This window comes from Somniosus microcephalus, chromosome 21, assembly GCF_052327205.1.
Source record: "Somniosus microcephalus isolate GS21.2 chromosome 21, FLI_Smic_1.0, whole genome shotgun sequence".
NCBI classification, from domain to species: domain Eukaryota; kingdom Metazoa; phylum Chordata; class Chondrichthyes; order Squaliformes; family Somniosidae; genus Somniosus; species Somniosus microcephalus.
In genome coordinates, this window is record NC_141007.1 from 74,278,942 (window position 1) to 74,294,383 (window position 15,442).

Here is a 15,442-nt window from a genome sequence, read left to right on the forward strand (position 1 = left end):
TGGGACAACATTCCTCATTTTTATTTGAAAGGTGAAAAACATCTTCTCTCCTGTAGTCCATGACTTGGGTTCAGGCACAGTCCTTCCAGTCAAGTAACCATTTTCATATCTGCCTTGACAGATTATTTGTACATCACATTCAATCTCACTCCTGTCCACACAGGCTCCATTTTCTTTCCCATAGCCTATGAATAAGGTTAACAACTAGTGCTCCTGCTACAATAGGCAGCACCTTTATTAAGCGAGTGATCAAGAGACTCAAAATTACTCATTGAAAAGTAGTTTTAAGATACACCAACCTAGTAGTAATCAATGCTTGTCAATGGAACTTTCCCCCCCCACTTTATTAGGAATATTTGTAGCAATACATTTTCAAGATTAAAGACAAGCAACTTCCATAGGCAGGAGTTTACAGAAAGCTTGGTAATGCAACATTAAAAAAAATGCAGAATATTGAGACCTTGATCAACCTGGAGTTTTGTTCCTTGTAGGAAAAAAAGATGCTCACCTACACGCATAATAGAAAAGGCCCTCACCGCTGCGTTAACTTGCTGGCATTGTGGATATAAACGTACCCAAACTTTTTCAATGTATACAAAAACATGACAGTATACAATGGGCCATTGCAAGCCAACATTCATTATCGGACTCCACTGCAGAGGGGGGGGGGGGGGGGAAAAGTAGCTACTCCTGCAAATCGCACAGTTCCATAGCTGGCAGCCCTCTGCTACTTCACCTTAATGGTTGTTCTTTACAGGTGAGCCTAGTGTCAGGAGCATATTTATTCTGTGCTCGTCAGATAACCAGACACACATTTTCCAGCAAAGACTACTGGACGTCAATTAAGATTGCTGAAGTTTTTCCAGCCTGGAGGGCAGTTGTGCTCCTGTCTGACAGACGACCAGATATATAAATTGGGACACAATACCACACTCTGCAACAGCCTGGGTAAGTGCTGGCTCAGGCCAGATGCAAGAAACGAACTTTTAAAAAAAAAAAAAGGCACAAGGTTTAACACCACACTCGGCCGTACATTTACCCACTGAGCCGGTTAGGCACCAAGGGTGCTTTTTACCACCCGCACATTGCTTCAAGTACAATTTAATACACTGGACTGAACCCAAATGTCCAACCTTCTTGAGATCTTCCTACTTGCTTCTAAGCAGAGTATTAAGTTTTGGAAGACTCAAGCTATCACACTGTTCAATATTATAAAAAGATATTGATATGTATACAGGCACTTTTAAACAGCATGATTGTCCTATAAAAAAAGGATGCTTATATCTACAAATAGAGGCACTTCTCAGTCAGTAATTCTGCCTCTGATTTTTTTTTGGGTACTTCCCAAAACCATTCACACAAACAGAAATGTGAAAATACACTATTATAAAGAGATCAACAATTCACACATTTCTAGTCAACTTTTTCCATTAGCAATATACTCATCCACAAATATTGGAAACTTGTCACAGTAATTACATCCTCCCTGCAACAACACTCATGGCAGGAGGATGTCAGTACTGTGTCTAGAGGCAGTTTCATTATAAATATGGACACAGCAATTTATAAAATGGAAATAAGGATAGAATGTATGACTTTAAAATGGGAACTAAATTATATTTGCGTACCCTGACGCAATTATCCCCCAACATCAAACCCCATTTCACCCAAAGACTTGGTCTTCGCTCCCTGCATGTAACGCAGGGGATCAACTCGTTTATACAAAAAAGTGCAAGCATCGAATCACAGTAAAGATACAGTAGAGCTATCCACTCGTACCAGCAGATCAATCCATGTTGGTGTTAGAATTTTAACTACTTTTAAAATGTATACCATTTTTTCTGCTTATTGAGGGTCAGTGGTGAGGAACGGAACCGTCACCTATCTAGTTTTTGGAACCAGCACCAGTCCTGAAGCACAGATTAGATATAAAGTTTCCTCCAGTCTTTCCAAACAATGTTTGTTAGCCCTTAAGATCAGAATAAAACACCCCTGTTTAACTGCACCAATTTCCAGGAAATTTGGGCCAAGCTCATGGATTTGCACCCAGGCGGGAGCTGGGGTCGACACTCGGAATTATCATCTCCAATGGGGAAAGCTCAAACTGGATTGTTCCTAAAAGTTAACAACCCTGTACGTGTAAAAATAACCCTTTTGAGGTGCTGTTCAAGGCTGCAACATTCACTGGGGTCTAAACAACTAGCCTGTACCCTGTCCCCTACTCCGCTACCGTTCACACGCAGTCAGAAGTGTCCAGTCTTTGTGGGTCTTAGTTGCCATGAAGACTCGGGGGGAGTTTAAACAAAAGTTTAAATCCATTAATCTGTATATTTTACAAGCCGTAAACCAACAGATCTCACTGTTCCAATCAGGGATTTAACCACCCAAGAGATAACAGCACCAGAACAGCCCTTCCCAAACCTCCAGACCCACCAAAATATCAAACTGGGCAAGCCAGCAAATAATCACGAAGCACAGATGGGAACAAACAGCCTGGGATTTACAGGCCAGATCAATGGTGCTCAGGGGACGCACGTGACTCATACCTTACACTTTGGATATCCTGCTCTATGTAACAGTAACCCAACAAACCACTGGGTGGAAGTTACAGGTTTGCAGGTTGACAATTCTCAGTCTCATAAAATGTTCTGTCCTAAAATATATATATATATATATTTTAAAATAAGCTCTCAAATTGCACTATCATATAAAAGAGTGTGTGTGTGGTTAAGGGAAGATATAAAAGTTACGAGCCACTTTACTTGGCGTGTGTCAGAGCTTGGTACAAATTGATCTAAAACCGTTCACATTTGCACTCCAGACATAGGCTCAGGCCGACAGTTTCGAGTTCACACAAACACAGTAAAATTCTCTGCTGGGCTTTAGACTGAATACAGAAAAATCTTTCTGCTACACTCTGTTGTGACAACCAACACTTTCACCTTGTTGGGCCAGGTTCTCGGCAGCAGTGACCTGCATTGCGTCTGAAGGGCTGTACAGAACAATTCGTTCCCTGGCATTTCTTTCATTCCAAAACATACCATGGCCCCAACGCTTTTAAACTGAAACATGTAGGTGAAGGGCCACAGCACAGGCAGGGAAGAGAAGGAGAAAACTGGCACGTCAAAAGGACACGCAACACTTTTTGCCTCTCAAACTGGCCACTGATCGTCCATTAAAACATAGAAACGCAGGAGTAGGCCATTCGGCCCTTCGAGCCTGTTCCGCCATTTAATGAGATCATGGCTGATCATCCAAACTCAGTACCCTTTCCCTGCTTTCTCCCCATATCCCTTTAGCCTTAAGAAATATATTAAGAAAGACTCACACAAACTAAAACACTGACGAGAAGTTCAACAAAATTTCATCTCTGCTATTCACCGAACACACGTACGCTTGACTTAAGTCAAGGCAACGTCATTCTGCACAGACAGATTTCTGTATTACCAGTGAACTTGTGAAAGGATCCCCAGAACTCTCCATATTTAACACAAAACAGGAAATTCAGCCACTTTCCACTTGGCTGAATTTTTATTTTTAAAAAGCCTCTTATTTAATATCTTTTCATCAAAGCTTTTGCTCAGATAGTTACTTAAATGATAATAATTGCTCCTTTCCCTTTTCTTCTCCTCCCCCCCCCCGATCCCAAACACATTCAGCAGCTCAGAGCCTTTCCAATGATGAGACATTGTAACTGGAACACGAGGACCATTCCTTACGGTGAAGCCTCCAGCTCTTGCACAGGCTTGGAGCAGCCGGACTATGCGTGCTAACAGATCCTGTTAGAAGTGAGGAGTTGCCCCTCACCGGAGTCTAAAATACCAGCACTTTCCAACCCGGGTAGGCGAAAGAACAGCCAAAATACAAGGCTTCGCAAGGCTGATCGAGCAGCCAGTCGAACACCACTTCTCGATTTCCAGAGCTGATGATCACTCGAAGCTTGAAGCTCGCGGCGTCATTGAAGACGGAACCCAAGCCAACGACTTCCATGTCAAAGGTCACCGAAGACCCGGTAGAAACACAGGGTAGCTGATTGGTCATTTCTTTGCCATTCACAAATACCGCCCCTAAAAAATAATGACATGAGTTAACTCCGCCTGAAATTAAACCTAATGTGCAGACTGTATAATGTTTTATGGGAGGTAAAACAAGGGACTGGGCATCAACGAGACGACGGCTGGTCCTGCAGCGATGGGAGTTGGAATAAGCGGGCAATTGAATGATTTCTGCCTTTCCCCGATTTCATCCCTCACTGCCCCCAATAGCTCCGAGATAAAGTCACACCATCTGTCTGAGTGATACAAGACAGGAAAAAAAGTTGCATTGATATAGCACCTCATCATGCCTCAGGAACTCCTCAAAGTGATTCACACACAATAAATGACACTGAAACGCAGAAATTATTGTTATAGAAGCAGCTGTTCTGTGCACAGTTTGCATTTTGTTCACTAATGGAAATGAGATAAATAACCAGTTAGTCTTTAGTGATGCTGGTTGAGGGAAGAACATTGGCCAGCACACCGGGAGAACTCCCTCCTCTTATTAGTGTTCAGCAAATCACCTGGGCCACCAGAACAGGCAGTCGAAGGCCTGGGTTTAACATCTCGGGGAATGCACCACTTTCTCGGCACTGGACAGGCTCAAAATCCTGGTACAGAGCAAATTCTGCAGCATGGTGCCAGGGTCCGTACCGAGTTAGCCCATTTCAGCCCTCGTACCCCAGATTGGGAGCCAGGATCCTGCTCCTGAATGTTACGCAGCGACACCTACTAGATAATACGTGCTGTGCTTGCATGTTGTTAACTAAACACTCGAGGGCCCCCTGATGGGAGTCAGCACGTTGTACCAACTACACTCCAATGTCTTCTCTTGTATTACCTTTGTTCCAGAGGGTCTGGAAACAACAATTATAAAAGCAATTAGTTATTGACAGACACAGAATTAAATAGATTATACAGCACAGAAACAGGCCATTCTAGTCTGTGCTGGTGTTTATATTCCACACGAGTCTCCTCCCATTCCATCTACCTCATCTCAGTCTTTCAGCATATCTTTCTATTCCCTTTTCTCTCATGAAATCATCTAGTTTCCTTTTGAAAGCATCCAAGCTATTCGCCTGAACCACTTCCTGCGCTAGTGAGTTCCACATTCTAACCACTCTTGGAGTAAAGAAATGTCTCCTCATTTCTCTATTGGATTTATTAGTAGCTACCTTGTATTTATGGCCCCTAGTTTTAGATTCTCCCACAAGTGAAAACATTCTCTCCACATCATCCCTGTCTAACCCATTCATAATTTTAAAGACCTCTATCAGATCTCCTCGAAGTCTTCTCTTTTCTAAAGAAAAATGTCCCAACCTGTTCAATCTTTCCCGATAGCTGTAATCTCGGAGTTATGGTACCATCCTTGTCAATCTTTCTCCAGTGCTATGTACTTTTGAGAGTACGGAGACCAGAACTGTGCACGGTACATGGAAGTGCAGCCTGACTGGGGTCCTATACAAGTTTAATATAACTTCACTACATTTGAATTCTATATCCCCGCAATAAATCCCAGTGCTTTGTTAGCTTTAATTGCTTTGCTGACCTGCGATGCTGCTTTTAAGGATTTGATCATCTCTATCCCTAGATCTCTTTGCTCTTCTACCCCATTTAGTTTCTTATTTTCTAAGGTACCACAATGTTGAGTGTTTATTTGGACATAACAGGGTCAAGGTCAGCTGCAGTGTCCTCCACATTGTGGGATAATCTGCAGAAATTCACCATCAAGGTTCACACAAGAGTAATAGAAGATTGGAGAGAAACTAAAGGAATGATCCTGATCTCGCTCCGACCCACGCAAAGCGGCCCCATTCAGTTTCATTACCATTTGAGCTGATGCAAACGGCCTTGTCTCTCTGCAGGGAGTCACACCCGTTCTGTGGCTCCACACACACCCCGATACTGTCTCGCTTATCCGGCAGTCCCGTCGCCTCCATTCTGGGAACAAAACAAAAACACAGCCTGTAAAAACTCTCTCTCGTGAATAATGTGTTCGTCGATGGCGAGTGAAGTTAGTGCCAAGGGAATAAAAGGACAAACTTGCATTTATGTCGCACCTTCCACGACCTCAGGACGTCCCAAAGTACCTTTACAGCCAACTCGGTACTTTTGAAGTGTAGTCACTGTTGTAATGTAGGAAACACGGCAGCCAAATTGCACACAGCAAGATCCCACAAGCAGCAATGAGATAAATGATCAGATAATTTTTTTTTAGTAAATGTTGGTTGAGGGATTAATATTGGCCAGGAAACTGGGGCGAACTCCCCTGCTCTCCTACGATTTTGTGCTCAAGACTCTGGAGTGGGAATTGAACCCACAATCTTAGGGGCAAGAGTGCGACCCACTGAGCCACTGCCTGTGTACAGCATCAACTGCTCCTGGGTCAGGTACAGCACAGTCAGCTCAACTCTACTCTGCCCCAACCAGATACCTAACTCGAACCTCAGAGGAGCTCCCCATCACTGTACCTGGGCGACATGTTTCCCACACCAGTTTTTCCAAGACCGACAACTCAGTGGTGGATTAGGGGCAGTGTGGGGTATCGGGCCGATTGTCCACTGAGAAGCCACATCACGATGGACACTCTCGCCCAAATCAGCCTGGGCTCGGATTTCAACCCGATCTGCTAACTCGCCAGCACACCTTTCGTAAAGTGAGCAGTGTCGTGTCAGTCACAAGAACTTTCCTTAGAACACATCAAACTACAACATGAACAGACATTAAGCAGGGAGAGTTAAGGCAGCAACTTCTGTTCCTTAAAGTGAGCGATCAACAGGTGGTGAGGGCAAAGTCCACGATAGAAAAATCAGACATGGAATCTGGATAGTGTGAACCTGATGGACACATCTAAAACAGATTGTCTGGTCATTTATCACACTGCTGTTTGTGGGAGCTTGCTGTGCACAAATTGGTTGCCGCGTTTCCCGACATTACAACAGTGACTACACTCCAAAAAGTACTCCATTGGCTGTAAAGCGCTTTGGGACATCCTGAGGTGGTGAAAGGTGCTCTAGAAATGCAAGTTCTTTATCTTACTTCTAACCTCGATCTTTGGTGTTTTGAAATTCATAAAGTGCTCAAGCTTCACCTGTGGGGTTTGGGTGTTTGCAGCGGCCCAATTGTAGATCTGCCTCGTACCTTACTGCCAACCACTCGACAAAGCACAGGGCCGAATAGCCGCAGCAAGACGAGGCATTCAGGAATTTTTAACCACCGGGTAAAATGATAGATTAGGAAGAGAAACCCTCTTGGATTACGGGTGCTGTTTTTAAACAGAGGCAGCTCATCCTCGTACCTTCAGTGAAAGTGAATGGAGCCAGATGGTTCTTCCCTGCCGTAGAACCAAATCCTGCCATAGAACCAAATCCTGCCGTAGAACCAAATCCTGCCATAGGAATACACAGGACCAGAAGCCCATCAGTCTGTCCAAAAGCATAAAAGTTCTCGTACGCTAATCGCTCTCATTCCCCTCAATCCCTTTTCAGCCAAATATCTATGCAACTCCTTGAATTTGCTGTCAGTCTCCACAGTCAGGCTGTTTCACACATTGAGCACCCTCTGCACGAAGCATTCAATCTAAACTCAGTTCACCATCCCTCTTCTAAGTTGGAGTCCGTAGCCCCAACCGTTTAGTCGACACCAGAGCAGGTTACACTCAAGGTAAACTTACCAAACGGGTTTTAAAAATATTGACAATGGCAGCAGTAAAGTACTTACCGAAAGGTCAGGGTCTGTCCACTGGTGTAAGTGGGATCCTTGGAGTACAGCACACCACAAGGAGGAGAGTCGTTCCTGAGGGCCATGTCTCTGCGACTGCTGAGACTAAAACCTTCGCAGCCTGTGATCCATTCTGTCAACAAGATTCAGAATTCAGGAGTCTGCAGTTCTGTGTATTTAAGCTTCAGTCAGCTCCCTTAGCTACACATTTACCCTTGGTTACCCAGAGGATAGCTCAGCCTTGTTAGTGCAGTTTTTAATATCTAAACAGGATACACAATGTTCTCGATTAAGGGGTAAGCGCATACCAGTAGCATAGTGGTTACGTTACTGGACTAATGATCTGGAGACACAAGTTCAAATCCCACCACGGCAGCTGGGAACTTAAATTCAGTTAATTAAATAAATCTGGAATTAAAAAGGATTGTCGTAAAAACCCATCTGTTCACTAATGTCTACCCGCCCCCACCTCTTCTCTTCCCCGTTCTATTCCTTTCCCCATTCTCCTACAGCCTCTCGCCCATCACCAGCTGCCAAGCCTCTATCTGCCATTGCTTAGTGCGTCATTAGTAAATGCGGGGGGGGGGGGGGGGGGCAAGGCCTGGAGCAGCATCGCCATAATAGGCAGCACCTCCCGGGGAGGGTTGGACTGGACTTTAGGACTGTAACCCTTTAGCCGTTAAACAAAACAGGAATCCCGAGAGTTTCGCCGTTAACGGCTGCACTGACCGTGTGCAGTTAGGGTGGTGTGCGCAGTCTGTGGGATACTCCAAGGGCTCCACTCCATGCGTCCCTCTCTCCGGGCGCACACGCGGAAGGTGTAGCCAACATTGGGGTCAAGGTGCAAAACCACAAATTCTGTATCGGGTCCAATGTAGACATCTTCAAAGTGGCAGGCGGTGTTTTTACAAAACTGCAGCCGATATTCCTGTGCCACAAAATCATCGTCGTCCTAACAACAAAACACAAAACATCAGTTACGCTTCAGTCTGCGACGTTCACAAAGTCGAGGACTCGTCAGCGGGTAACTGCACCTTCCAGCGTGGTACTGCACCCCCCCAAACTCCAAGTTCAATACTCAGTCTGTCCCGAGTTAAAGTCCTGCTCACTGGACGACACTGTCCAGAGTTTGCACGGTGGAGTCGTGAGTAACTATGCAAATTAAGTTGGACTGGAAAATTGAGTGCTATCAGCACTTGAGATTCAGTGGGGTCTTAAAGCTGCGGAAACCAAATTAGGACCGATTTAAACCTGAAGATGGAAATCAGAGCTGAATTGCCAGCATTTTTCTGTTTGTACCTCAGATTTCCAGCAGTATTTTGCCTTTTATGGCTATTCTGCTCCCTCTGGTGGTCGCTTGCAGAACTGCACAGACAGAATTGTTGCAACAAGTTTCCTGTGTTAAACGCGGAGAATCACACAGGAGGCCATTCAGCCCATCGTGCCTGTACCGGCTCTCTGAAAGAGCTATCCAATTAGTCTTACTCCCCAGCTCTTTCCCCATAGCCCTGCACATTTTTTTCCTATTTAAGTATACACCCAATTGCCCGTTGAAAGTTACTGCTGAATCTGCTTCCTCCGCCCGTTCAGGCAGTGCGTTCCAGATCACAACAAATCGCTGCGTAAATTTTTTTAAAAAAATTCGCCTCCTCTCCTCTCTGGTTCTTTTGCCAATTATCTTCAATCTGTGTTCTCTGGTCACCGACCCTCCTCCTGGCCCCACAAAGAGTAGTTTTAAACTCACCTGACAGGGGTCCCCCCACTGGGAGTACGCCAGGTTTTACAGTGGCGGGGTTCAAATGACATCATAGACATGTATTCGCCAAACTCCCCGCCCAACTCAGGCAGGCCCCTCAACTGCCCAAGGAAACAGCGCCATTAAAACGGCCACAGGGCAGGAAAGGAACGGCAAGTCCACCGGTGGGATCTTAACCCCCATTCTGCCAAGCTTCTGCCACCATCTAATTGAATGGGGGAACAGGCTCGTTGGGCTGAATGGCCGACTCCTGTTCCTAGGTAGCAGCTTTTTCCATCGGGTCAGCAGGCTCTGGGTTAGCTCTGAAATCAATCTGAATCTGTAGTGTCTTTTAATACGAATTAAGCACTCCCCACAGAACGTCTTCCCCCATTAACTCTTCTTGGTGAAGGGTGGTGGTCGGGGGAAACAGGTGAAGCCCCGCTCAGTTCCATTTTGGAGATTCGCTCACCTTGCACCATCGGACGAGAATCCCTCCAGGCCTTTCGGTCAATTCCTCTATCTGGACAGGAGGTCGCGATGCCACGGCTCCGTGGCTAAAGATTCGATCCTTGACAAAGCTGAGGAAGCATTCGTCTAACTGAGCTGATAAACACGGCACTTCCACCAGTGAAGGGACTTCTGGCAAACTAGAGTGAAAAGGAACCAGAGGAAAAGGGACATTTCAGGAAAAAACACCAGGAGAGTGCGAGTGTGTGTAAACGTTTCACTCCCTGAACCCCTCTAGTATTTCCGGCCCTCCAGCAAGCAGCATCTCTCCACAGACCACTTGGAGCCCTGGCCTCTAATTCAACAATGCTCCACAACTACAGTCACAAATTAGGGGTGGTGTGGAGATGCCGGTGTTGGACTGGGGTGGACAAATGTAAGAAATCATGATAAATGGCAGTTAGAAAGATTACCTGTAAACATCTGACATTATTCTCTGACTATATAAGCTGTGTTTTTATGCATCTCTCCACTTCACCCGACGAAGGAGCAGCGCTCCGAAAGCTTGTGATTTCAAATAAAGCTGTTGCACTATAACCTGGTGTTGTGATTTCTTACACAAATTAGGGGTGTGGGGGAATTGTTGGGCCACAAATATACTCCCTTCACTATAATACCGAGCATCATAGAGGCCCCGATATACTCCCTTCACTGTAATACTGAGTATTTTGGGGGTGCAGATGTGAGAGAGAGAGAGAGAGAGAGAGAGAGAGAGAGAAAAATGAGAGGGAAAGAGAGATAAAAAGAGAGAAAAAAAGAACGAGAGAGAGAGAGAAAAAGATAAAAGCACCTTTCACAACCTCAGGATCTCCCAAAGCACTTTACAGCCAATGAAGTAGAAACAGCAATGTGATAATGACCAAATAATCTGTTTTTTAGATGATTTTTGAGGGATAAATATTGGCCAGGACACTGGGAAGAACTCCCCTGCTCTTCTTCGAAATAGTGCCATGGGATCTTTTACGTCCACCCGAGAGAGCAGACGGGGCCTCGGTTTAACGTCTCCTCCGAAAGACGGCAACTCCGACAGTTATTGGAAAGAATTCTGAAGGACAGGATAAATCTTCATTTAGAAAGACACGGATTAATCAAGGATAGTCAGCACGGATTTGTTAAAGGAAGGTTGTGTCTGACAAAACTTAATTGAATTTTTTGAGGAGGTAACAAGGAGGGTAGATGAGGGTAGTGCATATGGACTTTAGCGAGGCTTTTGATAAGGTTCCACATGGCAGACTGGTCACGAAGTTAAAAGCCCATGGGATCCAGGGCAAAGTTGGATTCAAAACTGGCTCGGAGACAGGAAGCAGAGGGTAATGGTTGATGGGTGTTTTTGTGACTGGAAGGCTGTTTCCAGTGGGGTGCCGCAGGGATAAGTAATAGGTCCCTTGCTTTTTGTGGTACAGGAAACTTTGTGCTATCCGGAGGTTGAATGTCCGGCAACTTCGATCTAACGGCAGAAATCAGTAGCCGTTTTGGTTAGGTTTTTTTTCTTCTCCCAGCAAAGTATGATTTGATTGGGATTACAGAAACGTGGCTGCAGGGTGGGCAAGGCTGGGAACTTAACATCCAGGGATATACAATATTTAGGAAGGATCGGCAAAAAGGTAGGGGAGGTGGGGTAGCATTGCTGGTAAAGGAGGGGATTAATGCAATGGAAAGGAAGGATATTAACTCGGATGAAACGGAATCTGTATGGGTAGAAATGAGAAATAGCAAGGGGAGGAAAACGTTAGTGGGTGTGATATATAGGCCTCCAAATAGTAATATGGAGGTGAGGGAAGGCATAAAAAGGGAAATTAGAGAAGCGTGCGATAAGAGCACAGCTGTCATCATGGGTGACTTTAATTTACATATTGATTGGACTACCCAAATTAGTAAAAATTCTGAGGAGGAGGAATTCCTGGAATGTTTTCGGGACGGTTATCTGGACCAATATGTCGAGGAGCCGACTCGAGATCAGGCCATTTTAGACTGGGTATTGTGCAATGAGAAGGGCAGCACGGTGGCATAGTGGTTAGCACTGTTGCCTCACAGCGCCAGGGACCCGGGTTCGAATCCGGCCTCGGGTGACTGTCTGTGTGGAGTTTGCACATTCTCCCCGTGTTTGCGTGGGTTTCCTCCGGGTGCTCCGGTTTCTTCCCACAGTCCAAAGATGTGCGGGTTAGGATGATTGGCTATGATAAATTGACCCTTAGTGTTAGGGGGATTAAATACGTGGGGTTACGGGGATCGGGTGGGATATGTGTCGGTGCAGGCTCGATGGGCCGAAATGGCCTCTATCTGCACTGTGGGGTTTCTGTGTGATTCTGTGATTCTGTGACTTATCAGCAATCTTCTTGTACGAGGCCCCTTGGGTCAGAGCGATCATAATATGATCGAGCTCTCAGTCGAGATGGAGTGAGGAAATTGAATCAGAGACTAAGGTCCAGAACTTAAATAAAGGGAATTACGAGGGTATGAGACGGGAATTGGGTAAGATTGATTGGGTGGTGTTTCTGGGGGGATTGACAGTGGATAGACAATGGCAAGCATTCAAAGATAGAATGGAAGAATTCCAGAACATGTTTATACCGGTTTGGCATAAAAATAAACCTAAAAAGGTGACTCAACCGTGGATAACGAGGGAAATTAGGGACAGCATAAAATCAAAAAAAAGGGCATATCAACTGGCAAAAAAAAGCACCAGACCGGAAGATTGGGGGCAGTACAGGATACAGCAAAAGAGGACAAAGGGATTAATCAGGAAGGGGAAAATAGAATACGAAAGTAAACTTGCAGCAAACATAAAGACAGACTGCAAAAGCTTTTATCGGTATATCAGGAGGAAAAGACTGGTAAAATCCCAAGTCGGTCCCTTGCAGTCCGATTCGGGAGAATATATAATGGAGAATAAGGAAATGGCAGACCAATTAAACTCATACTTTGGTTCTGTATTCACAAAGGAGGACACAAATAACCTCCCAGGAATATCGGCAAACATAGGGACTAATGAGAGGGAGGAGCTGACAGAAATTAGTATCTCTAGGGATATGGTGTTGGGTAAGTTGAGGGGACTGAAGGCCGACAAATCCCCGGGGCCTGATAAACTACATCCTAGGGTACTTAAGGAGGTGGCCCTGGAGATAGCAGATGCTCTAAGGATCATCTTCCGGAACTCCATTGACTCGGGAACAGTACCCGTGGATTGGAGGGTAGCTAATGTTACCCCAATATTTAAAAAGGGGGGTAGAGAGAAAGCAGGGAATTATAGACCAGTAAGCCTTACATCGGTTGTGGGCAAAATGCTAGAGTCCATTATTAAGGATAAAATAGCGGAGCACTTGACAAATGGGGAAAGGATCGGACAGAGTCAACATGGATTTACAAAGGGTAAATCGTGTTTGACTAATCTGCTGGAATTTTTTGAGGAAGTAACTGGTAAAATAGATGGGGGAGAGCCAGTGGATGTGGTGTACCTTGACTTCCAGAAAGCCTTCGATAAGGTTCCACACAAAAGATTATCATGCAAAATTAAGGCTCATGGGATTGGGGGCAAAGTATTAATGTGGATAGAGAACTGGCTGGCGGATAGAAAACAGAGAGTTGGAATAAACGGCTCGTTTTCGGAGTGGCAGGCAGTGACCAGCGGGGTGCCGCAAGGATCTGTCCTGGGACCCCAGCTGTTCACAATATATATAAATGATCTGGATCAGGGAATTGGATGCAATATTTCCAAATTCGCTGACGACACTAAACTAGGAGGAGGGGTGGGCTCTGATGAGGATGTCAGGAGGCTACAGTGCGATTTGGACAGGTTGGGGGAATGGGCGGATACGTGGCAGATGCACTATAATGTGGATAAATGCGAAGTTATCCACTTTGGGGGTAAAAACAGGAGGGTGGATTATTATCTAAATGGCAATAGATTGGGAGATGGGGAAGTGCAGAGGGACCTGGGTGTTCTTGTGCACCAGTCACTGAAGGAGAGCATGCAGGTGCAACAGGCGATTAAGAAGGCAAATGGTATGTTGGCCTTCATATCAAGGGGGTTCGAGTATAGGAATAGGGATACCTTACTACAGCTGTACAAGGTGCTGGTGAGACCGCATCTGGAGTATTGTGTACAGTTTTGGTCGCCCCATCTGCGGAAGGATGTTCTTGCCATGGAAAGAGTGCAGCGGCGATTCACCAGGCTGATACCTGGAATGGCGGGAATGACCTACGAGGAGAGATTGAATAGTTTGGGCTTGTACTCACTGGAGTTTAGAAGATTGAGAGGGGATCTCATCGAAACATATAAAATTATGGCAGGCCTGGACAGGCTGAATTCAGAGAGAATGTTTCCAATGGCAGGGGAGCACAGAACCAGGGGCCACAGTCTAAAAATAGCGGGCAAATCATTTAAAACAGAGATGAGGAAGAATTTCTTCACTCAAAGAGTGGTGAGCCTGTGGAATTCCCTGCCACAGAGGGCTGTGAAGGCTAATTCAATAAATATTTTCAAGAGAGAATTGGATATATTTCTGAAGGCTAAGGGGATTAAGGGTTACGGAGAAAAGGCGGGGACGGGGTACTGAACTGGTAAGATCAGCTATGATCTCAGACGAAGATCAGCCATGATCTCATTGAATGGCGGAGCAGGCTCGAAGGGCCGAATGGCCTACTCCTGTTCCTATCTCTATGTTTCTATGTTTCTATGTTTTCACAGGCAGGCTCTGGAAAGCGTCTTTGTAGCTTAGCAACAGCTTCAGAGACGCTTCCAAGCTACTGGGCCGAGTGTTTACAAGCTGTTGCTGAGCAGCAGTGTTTGTGGTCAGATACGGCAGGCTCTAGAAAGCGTCTCTGTATCTTAGCAACAGCTTCAGAGACGCTTCCAAGCCATGGGCCGAGTGCTGACAAGCTGTTGCTAAGCAACAGTCTTTGTTGTCAGATACGGAGATGAAAAGCTCCTATCTGATAACATTGACGCTGGTCTATCCGGAAGTTTTGAGGCAACGGCAGTAGCTCGGTCCCGTGGGTGCCGGATAGCACAAAGTTTCCTGTATATATCAATGATCTGGACTTGAATATAGGGGGTATGATTAAGAAGTTTGCAGATGATACTAAAATCGGCTGTGTGGTTGATACTGAAGAAGGAAGCTGTAGACTGCAGGGAGATATCAATAAATTGGTCAGGTGGGCAGAACAGTGGCAAATGGAATTCAATCCGGAGAAGTGTGAGGTAATGCATTTGGGGAGGGCTAACAAGGAAAGGGAATACACATTAAATGGTAGGACACTGAGTCATGTAGAGGAACAAAGGGACCTTGGAGTGCATGTCCACAGATCCCTGACGGTAGCAGGCCAGGTAGATAAGGTGGTTAAGGCAGCATACGGAACGTGGCATAGAATACAAGAGCAGGGGGGTTATGCTTCAACTGTATAAAACACTAGTTAGGCCTCAGCTAGAGTACTGCGTGCA

The 15,442-nt window shown here is 45.4% G+C and overlaps 1 protein-coding gene across 1 annotated transcript in view; it reads right to left on the reverse strand.

Moving 5' to 3' along the window:
- Positions 1 to 15,442, reverse strand: part of crlf3 (cytokine receptor-like factor 3) — a 32,488-nt gene continuing 17,046 nt past the window's right edge. The window contains exons 5-9 of the mRNA XM_085963976.1: positions 9,965 to 10,142; positions 8,487 to 8,709; positions 7,758 to 7,890; positions 5,866 to 5,978; positions 1 to 4,067 (exon numbers count right to left, since the gene is read on the reverse strand). Of these exons, the coding sequence (XP_085820102.1) occupies positions 3,814 to 4,067; positions 5,866 to 5,978; positions 7,758 to 7,890; positions 8,487 to 8,709; positions 9,965 to 10,142 (901 nt within the window). The 3' untranslated portion in view covers positions 1 to 3,813. The remainder of the gene's footprint in view (positions 4,068 to 5,865; positions 5,979 to 7,757; positions 7,891 to 8,486; positions 8,710 to 9,964; positions 10,143 to 15,442) is intronic.